Source organism: Suncus etruscus, chromosome 9 (assembly GCF_024139225.1).
Source record: "Suncus etruscus isolate mSunEtr1 chromosome 9, mSunEtr1.pri.cur, whole genome shotgun sequence".
Taxonomy (NCBI): domain Eukaryota; kingdom Metazoa; phylum Chordata; class Mammalia; order Eulipotyphla; family Soricidae; genus Suncus; species Suncus etruscus.
The window spans coordinates 29,052,115-29,068,175 of NC_064856.1; the positions used below are offsets into that span (position 1 = coordinate 29,052,115).

The 16,061-nt window shown below is 51.6% G+C and overlaps 1 protein-coding gene across 1 annotated transcript in view; it reads right to left on the reverse strand.

The window, feature by feature from the left end:
* Nucleotides 1–816: 816 nt before the first annotated feature.
* The window catches only part of PREX1 (phosphatidylinositol-3,4,5-trisphosphate dependent Rac exchange factor 1), a 150,578-nt gene continuing 135,333 nt past the window's right edge, over nt 817–16,061 (reverse strand). The window contains exons 25-40 of the mRNA XM_049781304.1: nt 15,745–16,021; nt 12,474–12,680; nt 12,213–12,301; nt 11,698–11,780; nt 11,498–11,588; nt 9,645–9,773; nt 9,363–9,404; nt 8,519–8,739; nt 6,073–6,172; nt 4,778–4,921; nt 4,570–4,687; nt 3,202–3,268; nt 2,347–2,519; nt 1,729–1,831; nt 1,575–1,642; nt 817–988 (exon numbers count right to left, since the gene is read on the reverse strand). Of these exons, the coding sequence (XP_049637261.1) occupies nt 946–988; nt 1,575–1,642; nt 1,729–1,831; nt 2,347–2,519; nt 3,202–3,268; nt 4,570–4,687; nt 4,778–4,921; nt 6,073–6,172; nt 8,519–8,739; nt 9,363–9,404; nt 9,645–9,773; nt 11,498–11,588; nt 11,698–11,780; nt 12,213–12,301; nt 12,474–12,680; nt 15,745–16,021 (1,955 nt within the window). The 3' untranslated portion in view covers nt 817–945. The remainder of the gene's footprint in view (nt 989–1,574; nt 1,643–1,728; nt 1,832–2,346; nt 2,520–3,201; nt 3,269–4,569; nt 4,688–4,777; nt 4,922–6,072; nt 6,173–8,518; nt 8,740–9,362; nt 9,405–9,644; nt 9,774–11,497; nt 11,589–11,697; nt 11,781–12,212; nt 12,302–12,473; nt 12,681–15,744; nt 16,022–16,061) is intronic.

Consider the following 16,061-nt stretch of genomic DNA (forward strand, 5'->3'; position numbering starts at 1 on the left):
ATGCTATGCCCAAGCAGGAAGACACCACTCTTCCTCCTTAGCTGTGACATTATTCTGACGGGCCAGCAGAGCTGAGGGACAAATCACTGAGAGGGTGCTTCTTGGGACCCTTCACAAGAAGAGGGAACGTCACTTCCTATCTCTAATTGGCCCACAGTCCCCCAGTGGCTATTGTGAAGCTCACAGCACAGAAATCACTATAACATGTGTGACATGTTTGTACCTGTGGGACAGCCAGGCTCTCAGCTAGGGATATTCCCTGACACCCAGAGTCTGTCATTCAAAGAGTCACAGAATTCATCTCTAATTGTACACCTGCCAGAGAGATGAGGTTGCTGTCAATACCAGTGATACCCAAATATTAAAAAAGATGAATACTGACATTTTACAAATTTCAATAATTTAGTTTTTTTTCTTTTTTAGTAGGATTGGGAAAACGTCAATACTACTTTATGTTGGTCCCTTGTTAAACAATATAATTCTTTAAAATTTAAAATGTCAAATATATAATCACAACAGACCAAAAGAAAATAATCCTTGATGCCACCATCCGGGACATGGCTTGGAAGTCCTGGGGAGGCGCCAAGGGACATGACGTCCCATAAATAAGGTCCATTTCAGTCTCTTCCCAGGCTGATAATGCACCAATGTCAGACGGTAGAAGCAAGATAAGCGATCGAGAGCCAGCTTTTTCCCAAGTCCATCGAGCTGGTTAGTACAAGGTTAGGGGGTAGTCTGGAATGTGAATTTTGGAGGAAATTGGGGTTTCCAAAGTGCAGTTGAGCCTTCCTGAGAGGCAGGAACCCAGTAGCTCTGTGGGTCCCCGCACTCTTCGAAGACGATACTGGGCAGGCCCAGGATGAACAGAAGCAGAGGCCGGGGCCAGCTCTGAAGAAAGCAGCGGGCCCCTGTCCCCAAATCCCAGCTCGGGCCACAGCTGGGGGGTCAGAGGTCTCCATCCACTGGGGGCTGGCAGAGACGGTAGAGCCTGGTGGAAGAGGAGAGATCAGTGTGTCGAGGGCCCTGACACTCCCCTTACTGCGGGAATACAGGAAGTGGCCATGAGGTTCAGGGCCACGCGGCCTACTGCCTCTCCTCACATGTCAGGAAGGACTTGCTCCTGGACTGTGCAGGACACCTGGGCAGATCGCAGGGGGCGGAGGAAGTGGAAGCTGAGAAAACTGGGGTGGCACCTAAATTCTGATCCTGATGGGCCCTGAGCTGAATGATCTCAGCACAGCCTCTCAACCGCTCCAGGATTCATGGGATTGTCAATAGAGCAGGCCGAGACCAGGAGAGGAAGTTCAGAGTAACCCAGAGCTGATATGCTGCCTACTGTCCTGTCTCTGACCAAGTCTCTGTCTGACCTGGGCCTAAGCACAGAGCTCAGCCCAGCTAAACAGTTCTGGGGGTCACCTGGAGTGAACGGTGTTGGGAGGCAGAGTAGACACCAGTGCAGTGGGGGGGACAGGTAAGGGAGGGCGCCTCTGGGTGTCCCAGCTGCAGTGGTATCTATCTTGAGTGGGGACTCAAATGGAGGATGGGGCAGTTAGTGTCCAGGATGAAGGACTCACCTCGGTGCCCCCTGGGGCATCTGGTCCTTGACTCTGAGGTTTTTGGCCAGAATCTCCACCCGTGGTCCCTGAAAGGCAGAGATGTGAGATCCCAGAAGTGGAAACCCTGCATCCACCATATGTGAGGGCGGTGTCCCCAGGGGCAGGGCCTCACCTGCTTGCGCATGATGTCTGTGGCCTGCATGATGCACTTGGGCAGCAGCCCGTGGCTCCGCGCCAACACAGCTGCCTGCTCCAGGGAGACGCTCAGGGTGCTCCTGTGGGGAACTGGGCATGAGGGGACATTGCCCAGCTCCCGCAACCACCTCCACCCCAAGCACAGCACTACCTGTGGCTCCCACTTCAGCCCTGCCCCAACCGACTCCAGTCAGACCTCTGACTCCTGACCCTAACCCATGACCCTTCAGGAGTCTTCATCAGTCTACCTATTCTCTGATGCCCATCATATCCAGCTTCGTTGGGCTTTGTTCTCTGGAGGGGGCAGTGCCAGACCCAGGGGCTCTTGGTGAGCCCCACTGCAGGAATAAACCCCACTATTCTTTTTTTCTTTCTATTTTTTTATTTTGTTTTTGTTTTGTTTGTTTTTGGGGCCACATGCTCACGGTTTACTCCTGACAGGCTTGGGCGACATATGAGATGCCAGAGATAGAACCTGGATCAGCCATGTGCAAGGCAAACACCCTACCTGCTGAGCTATCGCTCCAGACCCTATTCCATAATTCTTTCTGGCTCCCATCCAGGTACCTTCCCTGGGTTTCCACAGGCCACTAACCTCTGCATGCCAGTGCCGCACATGGCTATCTGGCATGCGCCCAGGCGATAGCAGAGCTCGAAGGAGACAGGGATCAGGCCGGCGCCCACACTGCTCCCAGCGCCAGGCTTGGGGTGAATGAAGGACTTCATGAGGCGGCAGAGCTCGTCCAGAGCATTGATGGGGCGGATCAGCTGTGGAAGGAGACCACACTGTCCCCTGCAGGCCAGGCCTGGGACTGCAGCAGCCCACCACCCACAGGCTTAGGTCAGGCTCTGACCTTTCCTTGGCTCTCCTGGCCAGCCCCTGAAGCCAATAAACTCAAATCAAGAGCCCTCAGATAATTGGTGGTAGGAAGGTTGCACTGGTGAAAGGGGGTATTCTCTTTATGACTGAAACCCAACTACAATCATGCTTGTAATTATGGTGCTTAAAGATTTTTGTTGTTGTTGTTTTTTGTGTCACACCCAGCAGTGCTCAGCGGTTACTCCTGGCTCTATGCTCAGAAATCACTCCTGGCAGGTTCAGGGACTACATTGGATGCCGGGATTCGAACCACCGACCTTCCCATACCCTTTCAACCTCAGTCAAGGTCAGTGTCCCCTTGGAAACAGCAGGACAGGCACATGCCCTCAGGAGGCTCAGGGCAACCTGCAGAATCTGGACCTCACAGCCAGACACTGATGGGGGTGCAGAAGATCAGGGACCCACAAAACCAAGTCACTGAGAGAAGCCCAGGGTCATGGGGCAACCACAATTGGGATGGATGGAGAGCACTCAAAAGAAGGTGCTGCCGAGGCCTCAGGATTTGGGATGCTCCCTGTCTGCTGTGTCCTGCCCAGCCCCACCCAGCTCCCTACATGGTGGAGGACAAACCTGGTCTATCCTCACTGCAGTGGTACCGGCATCCGTGGGTAGGTTCGATCTTTCCAGGTAGAACGCCCTGAGAGAGAAAGATGAGGTGAGGAGGGTCCACCCTAGAGTCCTCCCAGCCCTGCCCTGCTCCACTGAGCACTGTGTGGCCACCTGTACCCCCAGTGGCCCCTCCAGCCCCTGTCAGACCCTGTCCCTCCTGCTTGTCTCTGTGGCCCCCTCCATCCATTGCCCTTCCATCTGCCTGTCTCCTCAGAACAGCACCACAGCCAGGCCTTCATCAGAGAGTGGGTGCAGCCATGTGGGCATCAGATACCCCAACACAGGGTGTGCCCGAGCACCCTGCTCCTGATGGCACTCCAGGGAGTGCAGGTGAGTGTCCCAGCTGGATGCAGGGGTACAGATCATCACAAGAAGGAAGGACACAGAGGAAGACTGTGCCAGGAGCCCACCAATGTGCAGTACATGGCTCTGGTGGTCAAGGATCCTGATGGGATCTTCCTGCACCTGCACTGAATGCCCCATTCTGTTTCTGACAGGAGAGCTGGGCCCAGCGAGGGAGGGTCTCAGCAACTGCCTGGACCCCTGAGTTCCTGATTCTCAGACATATTTACTTCTCTTGGGGAACAGGGAACTCTGCAGTAGTGCTTGGGTGTGTGGGACCCAGGGAACCATTCCTGGGGCTACTCAGTGGTTGCTGATGTGGGGCTACTCAGTGGTTGCTGATTAGTGCTGCTCAGGATGTACTGCTAGGTCCCCCTGGACCATCCTGCCAGGGGGCTGCCAGGGACTTGCTCTCGGGTTTTTGCTTGCCAAGCACATGCCGACCATGCCCCACAATGACTTGGGGCAGAGAAGCAGGAAGGATAAAAACAGGGCTGCTGGGGCCGGGAAGGTGGCGCTACAGGTTAGGTTAGGAGTCTGCCTTGCAAGCGGATGGACCGCGGTTCGATCCTCCGGCGTCCCATATGGTCCCCCAAGCCAGGGGTGATTTCTGAGCGCATAGCCAGGAGTAACCCCTGAGCGTCTAATGGGTGTGGCCCAAAAACCAAAAAAAAAAAAAAAAAAACAGGGCTGCTATCTCCACCAGAGGCTGGTCCAGGCACAGGTAGCCCCAGCTCTCCTCTCTCTGGGGGACCTCAGTGGGGTCCTGTCTTGACTCCCATTCACCCTCCAGATAGTGAGAGGGTGCAAGAGCTGGAGCACCAGCAGCTGCAGAGCCAGTGAGACGCCCCGGACTGATGCCTGCTGTTCTCTAGGTCTCAAGTTTTTTTTATCTGGGAAATGGGTCTAGAAGTGCATGGGGAAGAATGGACAAGGCTATGGAAAAATCCCACCCCACCCTCTGGAGCCCCAAGCTTGCGGTAATACCTGAGCTTGCGGTAATACTGCCGGACCTTCTCCAGGGACTGGGCATTGATCTCCTGCTGCAAGTCTGCAGCGGCAGCTGGACTACCTGGGGAAGGCGGCCCGTCCACATTCTCCAGAGCTGGAAGGAAGAAGGGAGAGTCTGGCTGGGACCAGGTAAGCCTATGGTTCCTGCATTCCCCACCCTGTCTGCTCGTGCACAGACACTCACCCTTGGTGAAGAGCACTGTGTGCAGCCTCAGGCTGGCACCGCTCTCCAGGCGTGTTGGCAGCTTAGAGAAGTGGTAGCTGTCCAGGTGGAAGACGACGCGGAGGGCCTGCCGGCTGCCCTCGACGTGGTAGAAGATATTGGTGTCTGTGGGGTACATGCCCCAGCAATGACATGACCTGGACCCACCAGCAGCATCCCGGGACATCCTGCCTGCGCCCTGAGAGAAGCTCCTGACTCCTGTCCTCCCACTCAGAGGGACCCCACAGCCCCACTGACCCCACACTCAGAGGAACAGCCAGTGCACCCCTTTAGCCAACCTTAGTTGGCTTTAGTGCCCCCCTGTAGCCAACTCATTTCCTGCCACAGGGGACACCTGTTTTCAGAGTTCCCTAAAGCACCCCAATAAACTGTAATCCTATACACCCTCCTGCATACATGTAGGGGTTGACCCAGTAGGGAAACCATGACATAGTCCCAAGCCCCTGGCTCTCAGTCCTTGTACATCAGTCATCAGAAAGCTTTTCTAGAATCCCAACATCCACGATCTACTTCACTAGCATCTGAACTGATGGGGTTCAGAACCACTGAACCTGTCACAGAGCAGGAATTATGTCTTTGTTCTCTCCACTACAGACCAAGACCCTGAAACTATGTCTGACATGAATTACCTACTCACAATCATAAATGTAGGTTGGTGATGGATAGACAGAAAGACAATGGACAAATAGATGGGTAGATGGACCAGTGGGTTGGGTATATCAATGGATGGAAGGAGGGAAGAAGGAATAGGTGGATAAATGAGCAGATAGAAGGGTGGATGGACAGATGGATGTGTGGGTGAATGGATAGATGATGAGATGGAGGGAGAAATGGTGGGAGAAATGATTGAGTGGAAAGAAAGATGGCTGGTGGACAGAGGGATGGATGAAGAATGAGTAGATGGATGGACGAACAAATGGATGGATGAGTAGACAGGTGAGGAGGTAAATTGATTAATAGAGAAGGAATGGCTAAGAGGGATAAATAAAGGAAGAGTCTATGTTACAGCAGAAGCCTTTGGTAATCATCTTCACCCAAGAAGAATGTCTCCAGAGTAGAATTTTTTAAGAATCGAATAATGATGGCTGTCCCCCCTCCCCGATGTGCTCTAAGCTTTGAAGCCCAGGTTAGTGCTCATGTCAAACAAGCTGCTCAAACAACTGGCCTGGTGGTTCAGGAAAGGGCCACGTGGCCCCAAAGGGATCCTGTACCATAACCCCAACTCCAAGCCACATGCACAGCAGGAAGTCACTCACTGGCCACATAGTTCTCGTCCAGCTGCTTAAAGGAGAAGGTGACATTGTCCAGCTCTGACAGGGTCACCCAGATGTCCTCCAGCATAGTCCGCTCCTCTTTCTGCAGGAAGAAGACAGGGAGTGTCTCATGTGCCTGGGTGTCTCCTCCAAGTGCCATACCCTGAGGGGGGCTTTCCAAGCTAGATGTAAAACTGAGTTTGCTCTAGACTTGTCCTGTTTCTCCCATGCTCAGAACGCACCTCTGCTCTAATGTTCTGGGGGACCCTCTTTCCTGAATGGCTCACCCAACTAATGTGACCCTCTCAAAACCAAGTCCTGTTTCCTCCACCACCAACAGGCACCTGTGTGCAACTCTGACCAGCAGAGGGCGCACTAAGTCAGGTTTCACCTCCCACCAACCCACAGCCCAGGGTTTCCAGCCCAGCCTGGAACAATGTCATGTGTAGGAAGGAGGCCAGGAGTCTCGGGTGGGTTAGCTGAGTGCCAGCCAGGTAGAGGAGGAAAGAGCTCAGAGAAACGCCAACTGCAGGCATCTGGGGGATGCCAGCTCTGGGTTCCTACACCCCAAATGCTGAGACACTGGCTCTGTCTCCTAGAGGACAGGCAAAGGGAGTGCCTGGCTTCCAATGGACAGGGCTGTCCAGGATAAGAGAAAACAAGAAAGCAGGCTGTAGGGTGCGTGGGTTCAGTTTTGGCTCCCTGTGTCTTGGTCTCACCCTCAGAATTTGAAGGAACACAAGACATGCCAGATAGATCAAGGAAGTTACTGGATCTTTACAGTCACCTAGTGGGCTCCCAGCATGCCCCATCCTCACCCCAGAAGCTGGGGATTTTGCCCATAACCCAGCAAACCTGCACCTCCTGCATTTGAACCCCTTCTGTGGTCCATCAGCCCCCACATCTGCACCTAGTCCTAGACTCAGATTCTGCTCCTGCCTTCTACTCTGCTGCCTACCCCAGGACCTTTACATGGCCCTTCTCCCTCTCTCTGTTCTCAGGGCTAACTCAGGTTTTGTTTCATTGTGTGTGGTTTTTTTGTGTGTGTGTGTGGGGGGGGGCATATCTGATGATGCTCAGGGCTTACTCCTGGCTCTGCACTCAGAAATTACTCCTGGAAGTGCTTGAGATGATGTGCTAAAAACTGGGCCTTACTCACTGTACTATCACTCCAGTCCCCCAACTCAAAGTTTCTTAAGGTCACCTCACCTGCCACCACCTAGACTTCCTTGTCCCAATCTCTGACCACCTCATGGCACTGCAGACCTTTGCTGTCAAACTGTGTTGGGGGAGAAATGAGCCAGAGCATTGGTGTATCTCCATCCTTGATGGTCCTAGAGCAGGGTGTAGCTCAACTCAGAACTAGTGCTTCATGCTCTCTCTCTCTCTCTTCTTTTTCTCTCTCTCTTCCTTTCTTTCCCTTACTTCAGTCCTTTCTTTTTTACCTTTGAGTCACACAGGCTGTGCTCGGGAATTACTCCTTACTCCTGGCTCTGCACTCAGGAATCACTCCTAGCAGTGCACAGGGACCATATGGGATAGAAGGGATCTAACCTGGGTTAGCAGAGTGCAGGTCAAGTGACCTACCTGCTGTTGTACTACTCTGACCCCAAGAATTAGCATTTTACCCAGTTATATACATTTTGGTTTGGTTTTGTTGTTGTTTTTTGGTTTTTGGGTCACACCTGACAGTGCTTAGGGGTCACTCCTGGCTCTACACTCAGAAATCACTCCTGGCGGGCTTGGGGGACCATATGGGATGCCAGGATTTGGACCACCGTCCTTCTGCATACAAGGTAAATGCCCTACCTCCATGCTATCTCTCCGTTCGTTTTTTTAAACTACATCCAATGGTGCTTAGTGGTTATTCTTGGGTCTGTACAAAAAAAAATCACTGTGGTGGTTGGGGTATCATATGGAATGCCTGGGATTGAACCCAGGTCAGCTAATAATGCAATGAAAGAACCCTACCTGCTGTACTATCCCTTCAACCCTTCATTTATTATTTTATGTCCCTTTGAATCCTCAACACACTCAAAGTCACACACACTCTCACATAACAGTCACTCACATATACAAATACATACTCAGACCCACTCAATCATACACATACTCATAATCAGTTATGCTCCCCACACACAATCACAAAGATAAGCACTACACAGTTACACTCCCATACATAATGATATACAAAATCACACACATATTTTCACACTCAGTCACACAACCTATCACACTTGTATTCTCATATTCTCACATACACACACACATACAGAGACACAGACATAGACACACACACACACACACACACACACACACACAAAACACACACAGAGCAAGACCCAGAGCATAGTCTCTGGTATGCACACTGCTCACTGCGCCTGTGTCAGAGCACAGGGTCTGGGAAAATAGTTGCAGGGAACCCTGTGGAGAACCCAGCTGCCCTCACCACAGTGGCCGGAGACAGCAGGGACTGGCAGTGCAGGAGGACGCCGGTGGCTGCCACCTGCTCCAGCCACTTGCGGCTGGCATCGCGGCCAGTCTCTTCGTACTCGCCGTTGTTGTTGTAGCGGTAGCTGAGGGCGGCCAGCAGCTGCTCCGAGAAGGCACATACAGCAGCCACCAGCGCCTGGCAGAAGATGCTGTCCCTCCGAAGCTGCAGCTCGGTGTCTGGTTGGGGACAGAGCAACCTGCTGGGGGTGGCACTCTGGGGCCAGCCATGCCACGCCCCCCCCCCCCCCAAGTCCAGAGCCCAGAGCTAAGCCTCACGTGTGCACCAGCAAGGCCACAAGTGTCAGTTCTCCTGAAACACCCAATCCGGTCCCCACCATGACCCTCTTTGACAAGAAAGAGCCAAGCTGAGAGAGCTCAGGGTCAAATCACAGGCTGTAGGTACTAGGCCGCACAGGGCACAGAGCCCCACAGCATGGCCTCAAAAGACATGACACTGAACATTAGGTCTGCTTGGCCAAGGGCCTCCAAAACTGGCCCCTGGGCTTACTTAGCCTGGGCAGTCCCCTGGCTCCTCCAAAGAACAATTTGGGATTTTCCAATGGCGCCAGGCCCATCCCCACTGTGGGGCCCTCTGTCAAGGTGGGGTGGGGGAGTGTCCTTGGCCCTGAAGCCGAAAGAACCACTCTGGGTCAGGTCTGGGGCCAGAAATAGCTTCTAGTGGCTAAGTGCTGAACCACCACCTCCCTCTCCCCCACACAGCAGGCAGTGAGTCCAGGTGGGGCTTGGAGGTCTGTGGCCCTAAGTGCTGCAGCCCAGAAAGTTGCACCAGAAAGACTCACCCGTGCACTTCAGCAAAGCCAGGAGCAGCTGGTTCTTCCCATCTTAAAGGAGAGAGAGAGAGAGAGTGGGATGTGTGACGCTCAGCAGTCTGCAGAAGGTGCCGCATGACCTTCCCCACAGCTGCATGGGCAGGACGTTGAGTCAAGATCAGACACCACTGTGTTCACACTGTCCCCTGGGCACAGACAGGGAGCTAGACTGACTTGGACTGTGCTGGACTGTGTTGAGGCCTCATCTCACAGTTAGAAGCCTGCCCCTTCTTCCCTCCCCTCCAGTCTCACCTTCCACATATCTCTGGATATTGTCCACAAGGGTCCTGATGGAGTTGGGGAGATTCCAGGGGTCCTCTTGAATACTGATCTGTATCAAACTCCGGCCACGCATGGTACACTCTTCCTTTTGCTTGAACTCTGGGGGAACGAGAGCAGCATGAGGGCTGACAGAGGGCTCGCAGTAGCTCTGAAGTATATTGGCACAAAGGCCCACATTCTCCTCCCACAATTACAAAGCTTCAGATCCTAGATGAGTGAGTTGGTAGGATTTGGGCTCTCAGGGCTTAGAATGTGTGGGACCAAATCAGGGGAACACCCCATGGGAGACAACACTAATCAATCTCTGAGGCTTGCACCCTCACAGCTGCAACCCATGCAGTCATCACCAATAAACCATGACAGTCCTTTCTCCTGAGCCTGAATGGAGTCACAGAAGGATTCTCAGGTGCTGTCTCTTCAACCAGGTTCTACTCACAACCAGAGAGCTGGCACATTAAATTACAAGCTAGTCAATTGCGTCATAGTATGTGGTACATGGAAGGGTGGCTGAATGATATATGAAGGATGGGTGGATGAGTGAATAATTTGATGGATGGATGGATGGATGGATGGATGGATGGATGGTTATATGGAGTATGCATGGGTGGATGGATGACTATATGGAGGATGCTTAAGTGGATGGACGGATGAATGGATGGATGGATGGATGGACGGATGGATGGATGGATGGTTAGATAATAGATGAATGGACAAACAAGTGGATTGATGGGTGGATGGGTAGGTAGATGGAAGGGTGAGTGGTTGGATGGATGGATGGATGCATAGATGGATTGACAAATAAGATTGATAGGTGATTGGGTGAGTGGGTGGATGGATAGTGAGGTAGACTGATGGATGGACGGACAGATGGATGGACGGATGGATGGATGGATAGCTGTGTGTATAATGGGTGGATAAGTGTGTATGTATGGATAAATGGATGGATGGATATGTTGTAGCTAGATAGCTGGCTGAGTAGGTATGTGGATCTATGATGAGTGGATATGAGAAAAAATAGAGGGGAAGACATAAGAAATGCTCTTTTTTTTTTTTCCCTTTCAATCATTTAAAGAAGAAAATATGAATCTTTTACCACATACTGGGAACAAACTCAAGGTAGACAACAAACCACTGAGCTGCCTTCTAGGCCCACCAGAGCTACCTTCTGGGCTCAATCACATTCGGAAGAAAGAAGAGCACCGTGGGCAGGTGTCTCCTGACTGCCGTGCAAAGATGCGTCAGAGCTCACCCTTTTCAGACATCTGATACTTATTTTCACATAAAAGAAGCATACTGAGACTTTCCTTTCAAAATTTAATTGGAGGAGCATCTGAGAGTGATGACAGGTACCCTTGTTCCCATCTTTCCTTTAGGTTACAAATTGGCAAGTGGAGGCCCAGGAAACTGGGGGATCAGCAGGGGATGATCAGGGGATGATCTGTCACTTAAGCTCTCTCTCTGTTTGGTTTTCACCTCTCTCTAACAAGGAAAGCCCCAGGGCTAGAGATAGCACATAAGGAAACCATTTACCTTGTAAGTGATTCACTGGGTTCAAATCCCAGAACCACAAATACCTTACTCCCTGCACTATCAGGAGTGACCCCTGGGCCCAAAATTAAAAAGCATCATTCCTAGCTCACTATCTGGACCAATACAGGCATGGCTGTGTCTGGCCCACATGTAGACAACACAAGGCAGGATGGGCCTGGATGGAAGACAGACGAACATGTCCCCCTGCCTGGCACAGCCCCACAATAGGCTACCCCTGGCCACCCTTTGAGGGTGTCCCAGGTTCTTCTCGGTGGCTGCCCCTCCCCACTCACCTTGCAAGCTGTGCTCCATAGGGAAGTGCTTGGTGTCTTCGAAGGCCCTGCTCATGACTGGGCCCTTGAGCAGCGCGTGGATGGCGTCCACCTGGGCATTGGGGGCTGGGGTTAGTTTGATTCTGGGATCTGAGATGCATTCCCAGCTCCTGTTCTCTCTGGGGTTCGAAAAGGAGTCCTGGTCAGGCAGACCATACTACCTGGTTGAACAGATGCTCCAGGCAGCCATGCAGCTTGTCCTGCTTGTCGGACGGAATCCGCATGTCACACGGCAGCTCATCCCCTAGTAAAGGGGAGACTCTTGGTCACCACCCACCAGTGCTCCATCTCCCTGAAGGTGTTCATGGGACCATGTTGGGGATTGAACCTGGGTCATCTGTGCACAAAGCCTTCCTCCCTTGTACTAGCTCTTCAGGCCTGGGTTTTGTTTTTCACTTAAATGTCCTTTTCCTCTGGGGGAATAGGTGGGGTGTCTATCAGGATGCAAGGGCCACCTGAGGCCATGGCCTCAGGGCTGCCACATAAGGGCCTAGAAGTGTTGAGTGAGCATTCACTGAGCCCCTGGGGGAAAGGGATCAGACTTTAGGGCTTTGAGCAAAACAAAACAAAACAAACAAAACAAAACAAAACAAAACATGAGCTTTTACCCAAGGGAGCGAAGACAGGAAGGGGCCTCCCAGACCCAGACCCTCAGCAGGCAGGGCCATGCACTCACCAGAGCCCATCTCATCACTGCCCAGGTATGAGCTGTTGCTCCTCACGCTGGTGTAGGACAGCACCGAGTCCCGATTACTGTTGCACTCACTGCAGGGGCAAGATACATCTGTCCCATGACCACAGCCTATGCCCCACACAGGAAGGAGATGGGCCATGGGGGGGTCTTGTCCTCCCAAGTCTAGGGAAGTGTCCTATGATGCCAACTCCCCAGAGGTCAATGGGCTCAGACCCTGCTGGCCAGTCCCATCCTAGGACCTACCTGTAAGAGTCTCGGTAGCTCATGGTATCGTGACCCGAGTCTTCCTGATCCTCCTCAGACACCTTGAAACATACTTTCTTGCTGCCCCCCTGCTCGCTCCTGTCCATCTCACTCTCCTCACTGGCCAGGGGTAGGGACGAGGCCACCTCCACCGAGGGCGGGTCGCAGGGCCCTGCTGAGGTGGGCTCCGTGATGGTGGACAGCAGTCTGCAGGGAGCAGGGGCAGGAAGGTAAGTGGAGGCCCAGGGGGACCTCAGGTCCCTCCCCTGAAATCCAACAACAGCTCCACAAGTGCACCAGCATGGCCCCGCCTATAGGGGAGTTGGGGGTGGGGTAGGAGGACCCACTATTGCAGGAGTAGACCCACAAGCTCCAAAGCACAGGGGTTGGGAGCCCAGAGAGCACATTTCCCCCAGAATTACAGTTCACACAGTTCCACTGTGACTACTCAGCCCTGCAGGGTGAGTGTTGCACAGACAACAGGACAACAAGGAAAACTGAAACTTTAACATACACTCACACATATACATGGACACACACATACAGGTGCAGGCACCCACATATACACATTCACATAGACACACATATAAGCACACTTACACACATACTCACACACACAATCACACTCACACATACTAAAACTGACACACAAGAACAAACACACAGACACACACACACACACACAGACACACACACACACACACACACACACACACACACACAGACCAAGGATGGGAATAGTGGTCACAAGCAGAGGTCCCTCCAACAGGCCAATAGCCTTGATTCAAATGCTGATATTGGAAGCCAATGAGATAATACAATGGGAAGGGCATTTGCCTTGCACACAGCTAATCTAGGTTAAATCCCCAGCATCCCAGCATCACTTGCCAGAAGCGATCCCAGAGGTCAGAGCCAGGAGTAAGCCCTATGCAGTGTGTGCTACGAGTGGCCCAAACCACTAACTCTGAAATATTGCTGGTTTTGTCATGAAGACCCAAAGCAAATACTTTAATGCTCACAGCAGTTTTGCTCGTAACAATTTCTCCATCCATGGCTGCTCTGAGATCCCCAAAAAAGTTAATTTCTTAGAAGCATGTCATGCTTTAAAAACCTGGCTGACATGTTTACAAAATGTTTTTCTCCTTTTATAAAAACAGTCACAAGACAAGATACTTTGCTTTCCTTCATCATAAAACAAAGAACAAAAATACCCAGGGCCAAAAAGAAAGCTAAGCCGGCTAGAACTAAGACTTGCTTCCAAATCACAAACGAAATTCTATACCCAGAAAGGGAGTGGAAGGATCTATTCAAGGCACTGAGGAAAAAGAAATTCTTGTCAAGATCCTTCCTACAAGGCCATCAACTTAGACTGGAGAGAAAAACATTCTCTGGCAAAACAGCTGAAGACATTTGTGGCATCTAAACCAACCCTACAAGAATGCTGAAAACTCTCAATTTTAAAATTTGTAAGGGCTGAAGTGAGATAGTACAGTAGATAGGGCACCTGTCTGCATGTGATCAACCCAGATTCTACCCTCAGCATCCCATATGGTCCCCAAAGCCTCACCAGGAGGGATTCCAAGCACAGAGCTAGGAGTAAGCCCTGAGTATTGCTGGATGGGTGTGATCCCAAAATAAAAACAAAACTACTGAATGGCAAAAGTGACCGAAATCTGCATGAAAACCTTCCTGTAAAATTTCTCAATATGATAATCTAGAGTTGAGAAGGGATGGTTCCAAAAGCCTAAGTGTCTTGCTCAAGGTCACACAGCCAATAAATGGTAGAGTTTAGATTCAGAGTAGGCCTCCTGGCTACACACTTCATTCTTGTAGCATGAACCCCAGGTACCTAGTTATCAGTTTAAACCCTGGCAATGCATGGTCTACCTGTTCCCCATCCTTCTCACAATTTCTTTTTTCTTTTGCAGCATCTAACACGAATCTGAGACATTATTACCCTAGAAACATCTTGATTGAGGCTGAAGGACACAGAAGCGATGGTCTATCTCACAGGGTCCATATCAGAGCTCCACACATCATCTGTGAGTGTGTTTGTCCACATCAGGACAAACTTCAGCAATGTCCAGTGGAAATGACAGGATGAGGGACATTGTGACTTCTTGGGTATAAAAGCCAGGATGTGGCTGACTCTTGGACAACACAATCACCCCATCAGATCCCTCGATTTTCCAGTGCTGAGACTAAGAAATGGAAGTGAACGTGCATCTTGCCCCATGAGGAACCTTCTTTCCCTTGTACATCTATCCATGCTCTAGCATTCCAGCAGAACTTAATTAGGCTAGAGGTGCCCACTGATGCCTCCCAGTCTCTGTCCCTAACCTAGGGCCTAATCCATCACCCTAAAACATCCACATGGCCTAGGAGAGGCACTGGAATAATTTGGAGGAGAAGGAATGGACCCAGGAGCAATCAGGAGCCACTTCCCACTTGTTCTCTTGAAGGTACGTTTCAGGGGGTAAGTGCTACTGTTTTCCTAGAACAATATTTTCTATTGTTTTTCTATAGGTGGTAAGTCAAGGCTGTTTAGGAGTCTCAAACTATCTTCCCCTCACTGTCCTTCCTGACCCCATATCACCCATAAATTTTTTTGTCTACACCTACACAACTGTGTCCTGTGTCCCCTCTGATCCTGCCACTGAGGGTAAAGTCTGCTGCCCTGGAATAGGAGCCCAGTGGCCTCTGCAGAGGCAGGGCTTTTTCTTAGGGTCCACAAACATGCACCCCAAGGGTCAAGTCCCCCCAAGATAGCCTTTGTTCACACATCATTCTACCCTGGTACCCATCCTGAATTCAGCTGGGGCTGGGGTGGGGGGAGTGGTCACCCGGGGAAGGGGTAGAGATCAGGGATGCCACTTTATGTACCCAGAAATACTGAGGGTCTGGTTCCAGATGTCCCCCACAGCCCGGAACAAGAGCATCTCAAAAGCATAGAGTGCATCATGTGCTGGTTCCCCAGAGCAGGCAATGTCATGTTTGCACCACACTGTGGTCTATACACGCTGCAAAATCATGTCTGCACCCATGTGGCTTCTTTAGGAAGCACCGAGCTGCTAAGCCAGGGTACAGTGAGTGGGAGAGATCTGGGCCAGCAGACCACTAGGGGCCTGGGGGTTGAGGCTACTTCCCAGAGCCCATAATCTGTGGTAAAGCAGTGTGGAGAAAGGGTTTGCATGCACGGGAACAGCAACACACATGCATACACACAGAGACAAACACATAAATACATACATGAACATACATATTCGCTTACCTGTTGATCTGAGTCACGTACTGCTTCATCTCTTTTAGAGCCACATCCAGCTTACTGAAAAGCTGCTGGTAGGCATCCTGGATGTCCCGGTCCTCCTGTCTGAGGAGGAAGTGCAGGCCCCGCTCCTCCTGGCCAGGGGCCCAGCAGGCTGGCCCAGAGCTGCTGTCGGGGGAACCCTGGCACTGTGGGTCCTGGTCTGCAGCGGGCAGGCACTTCCATGAAGGAGCAGCCATGGTGGTGATACAGTGCTGGGTATAGGACATAGGGTTTAGGTGGCCTGTGGAAAAGAAAAAGAGTTTGCTGAGAAATAGCTCTCA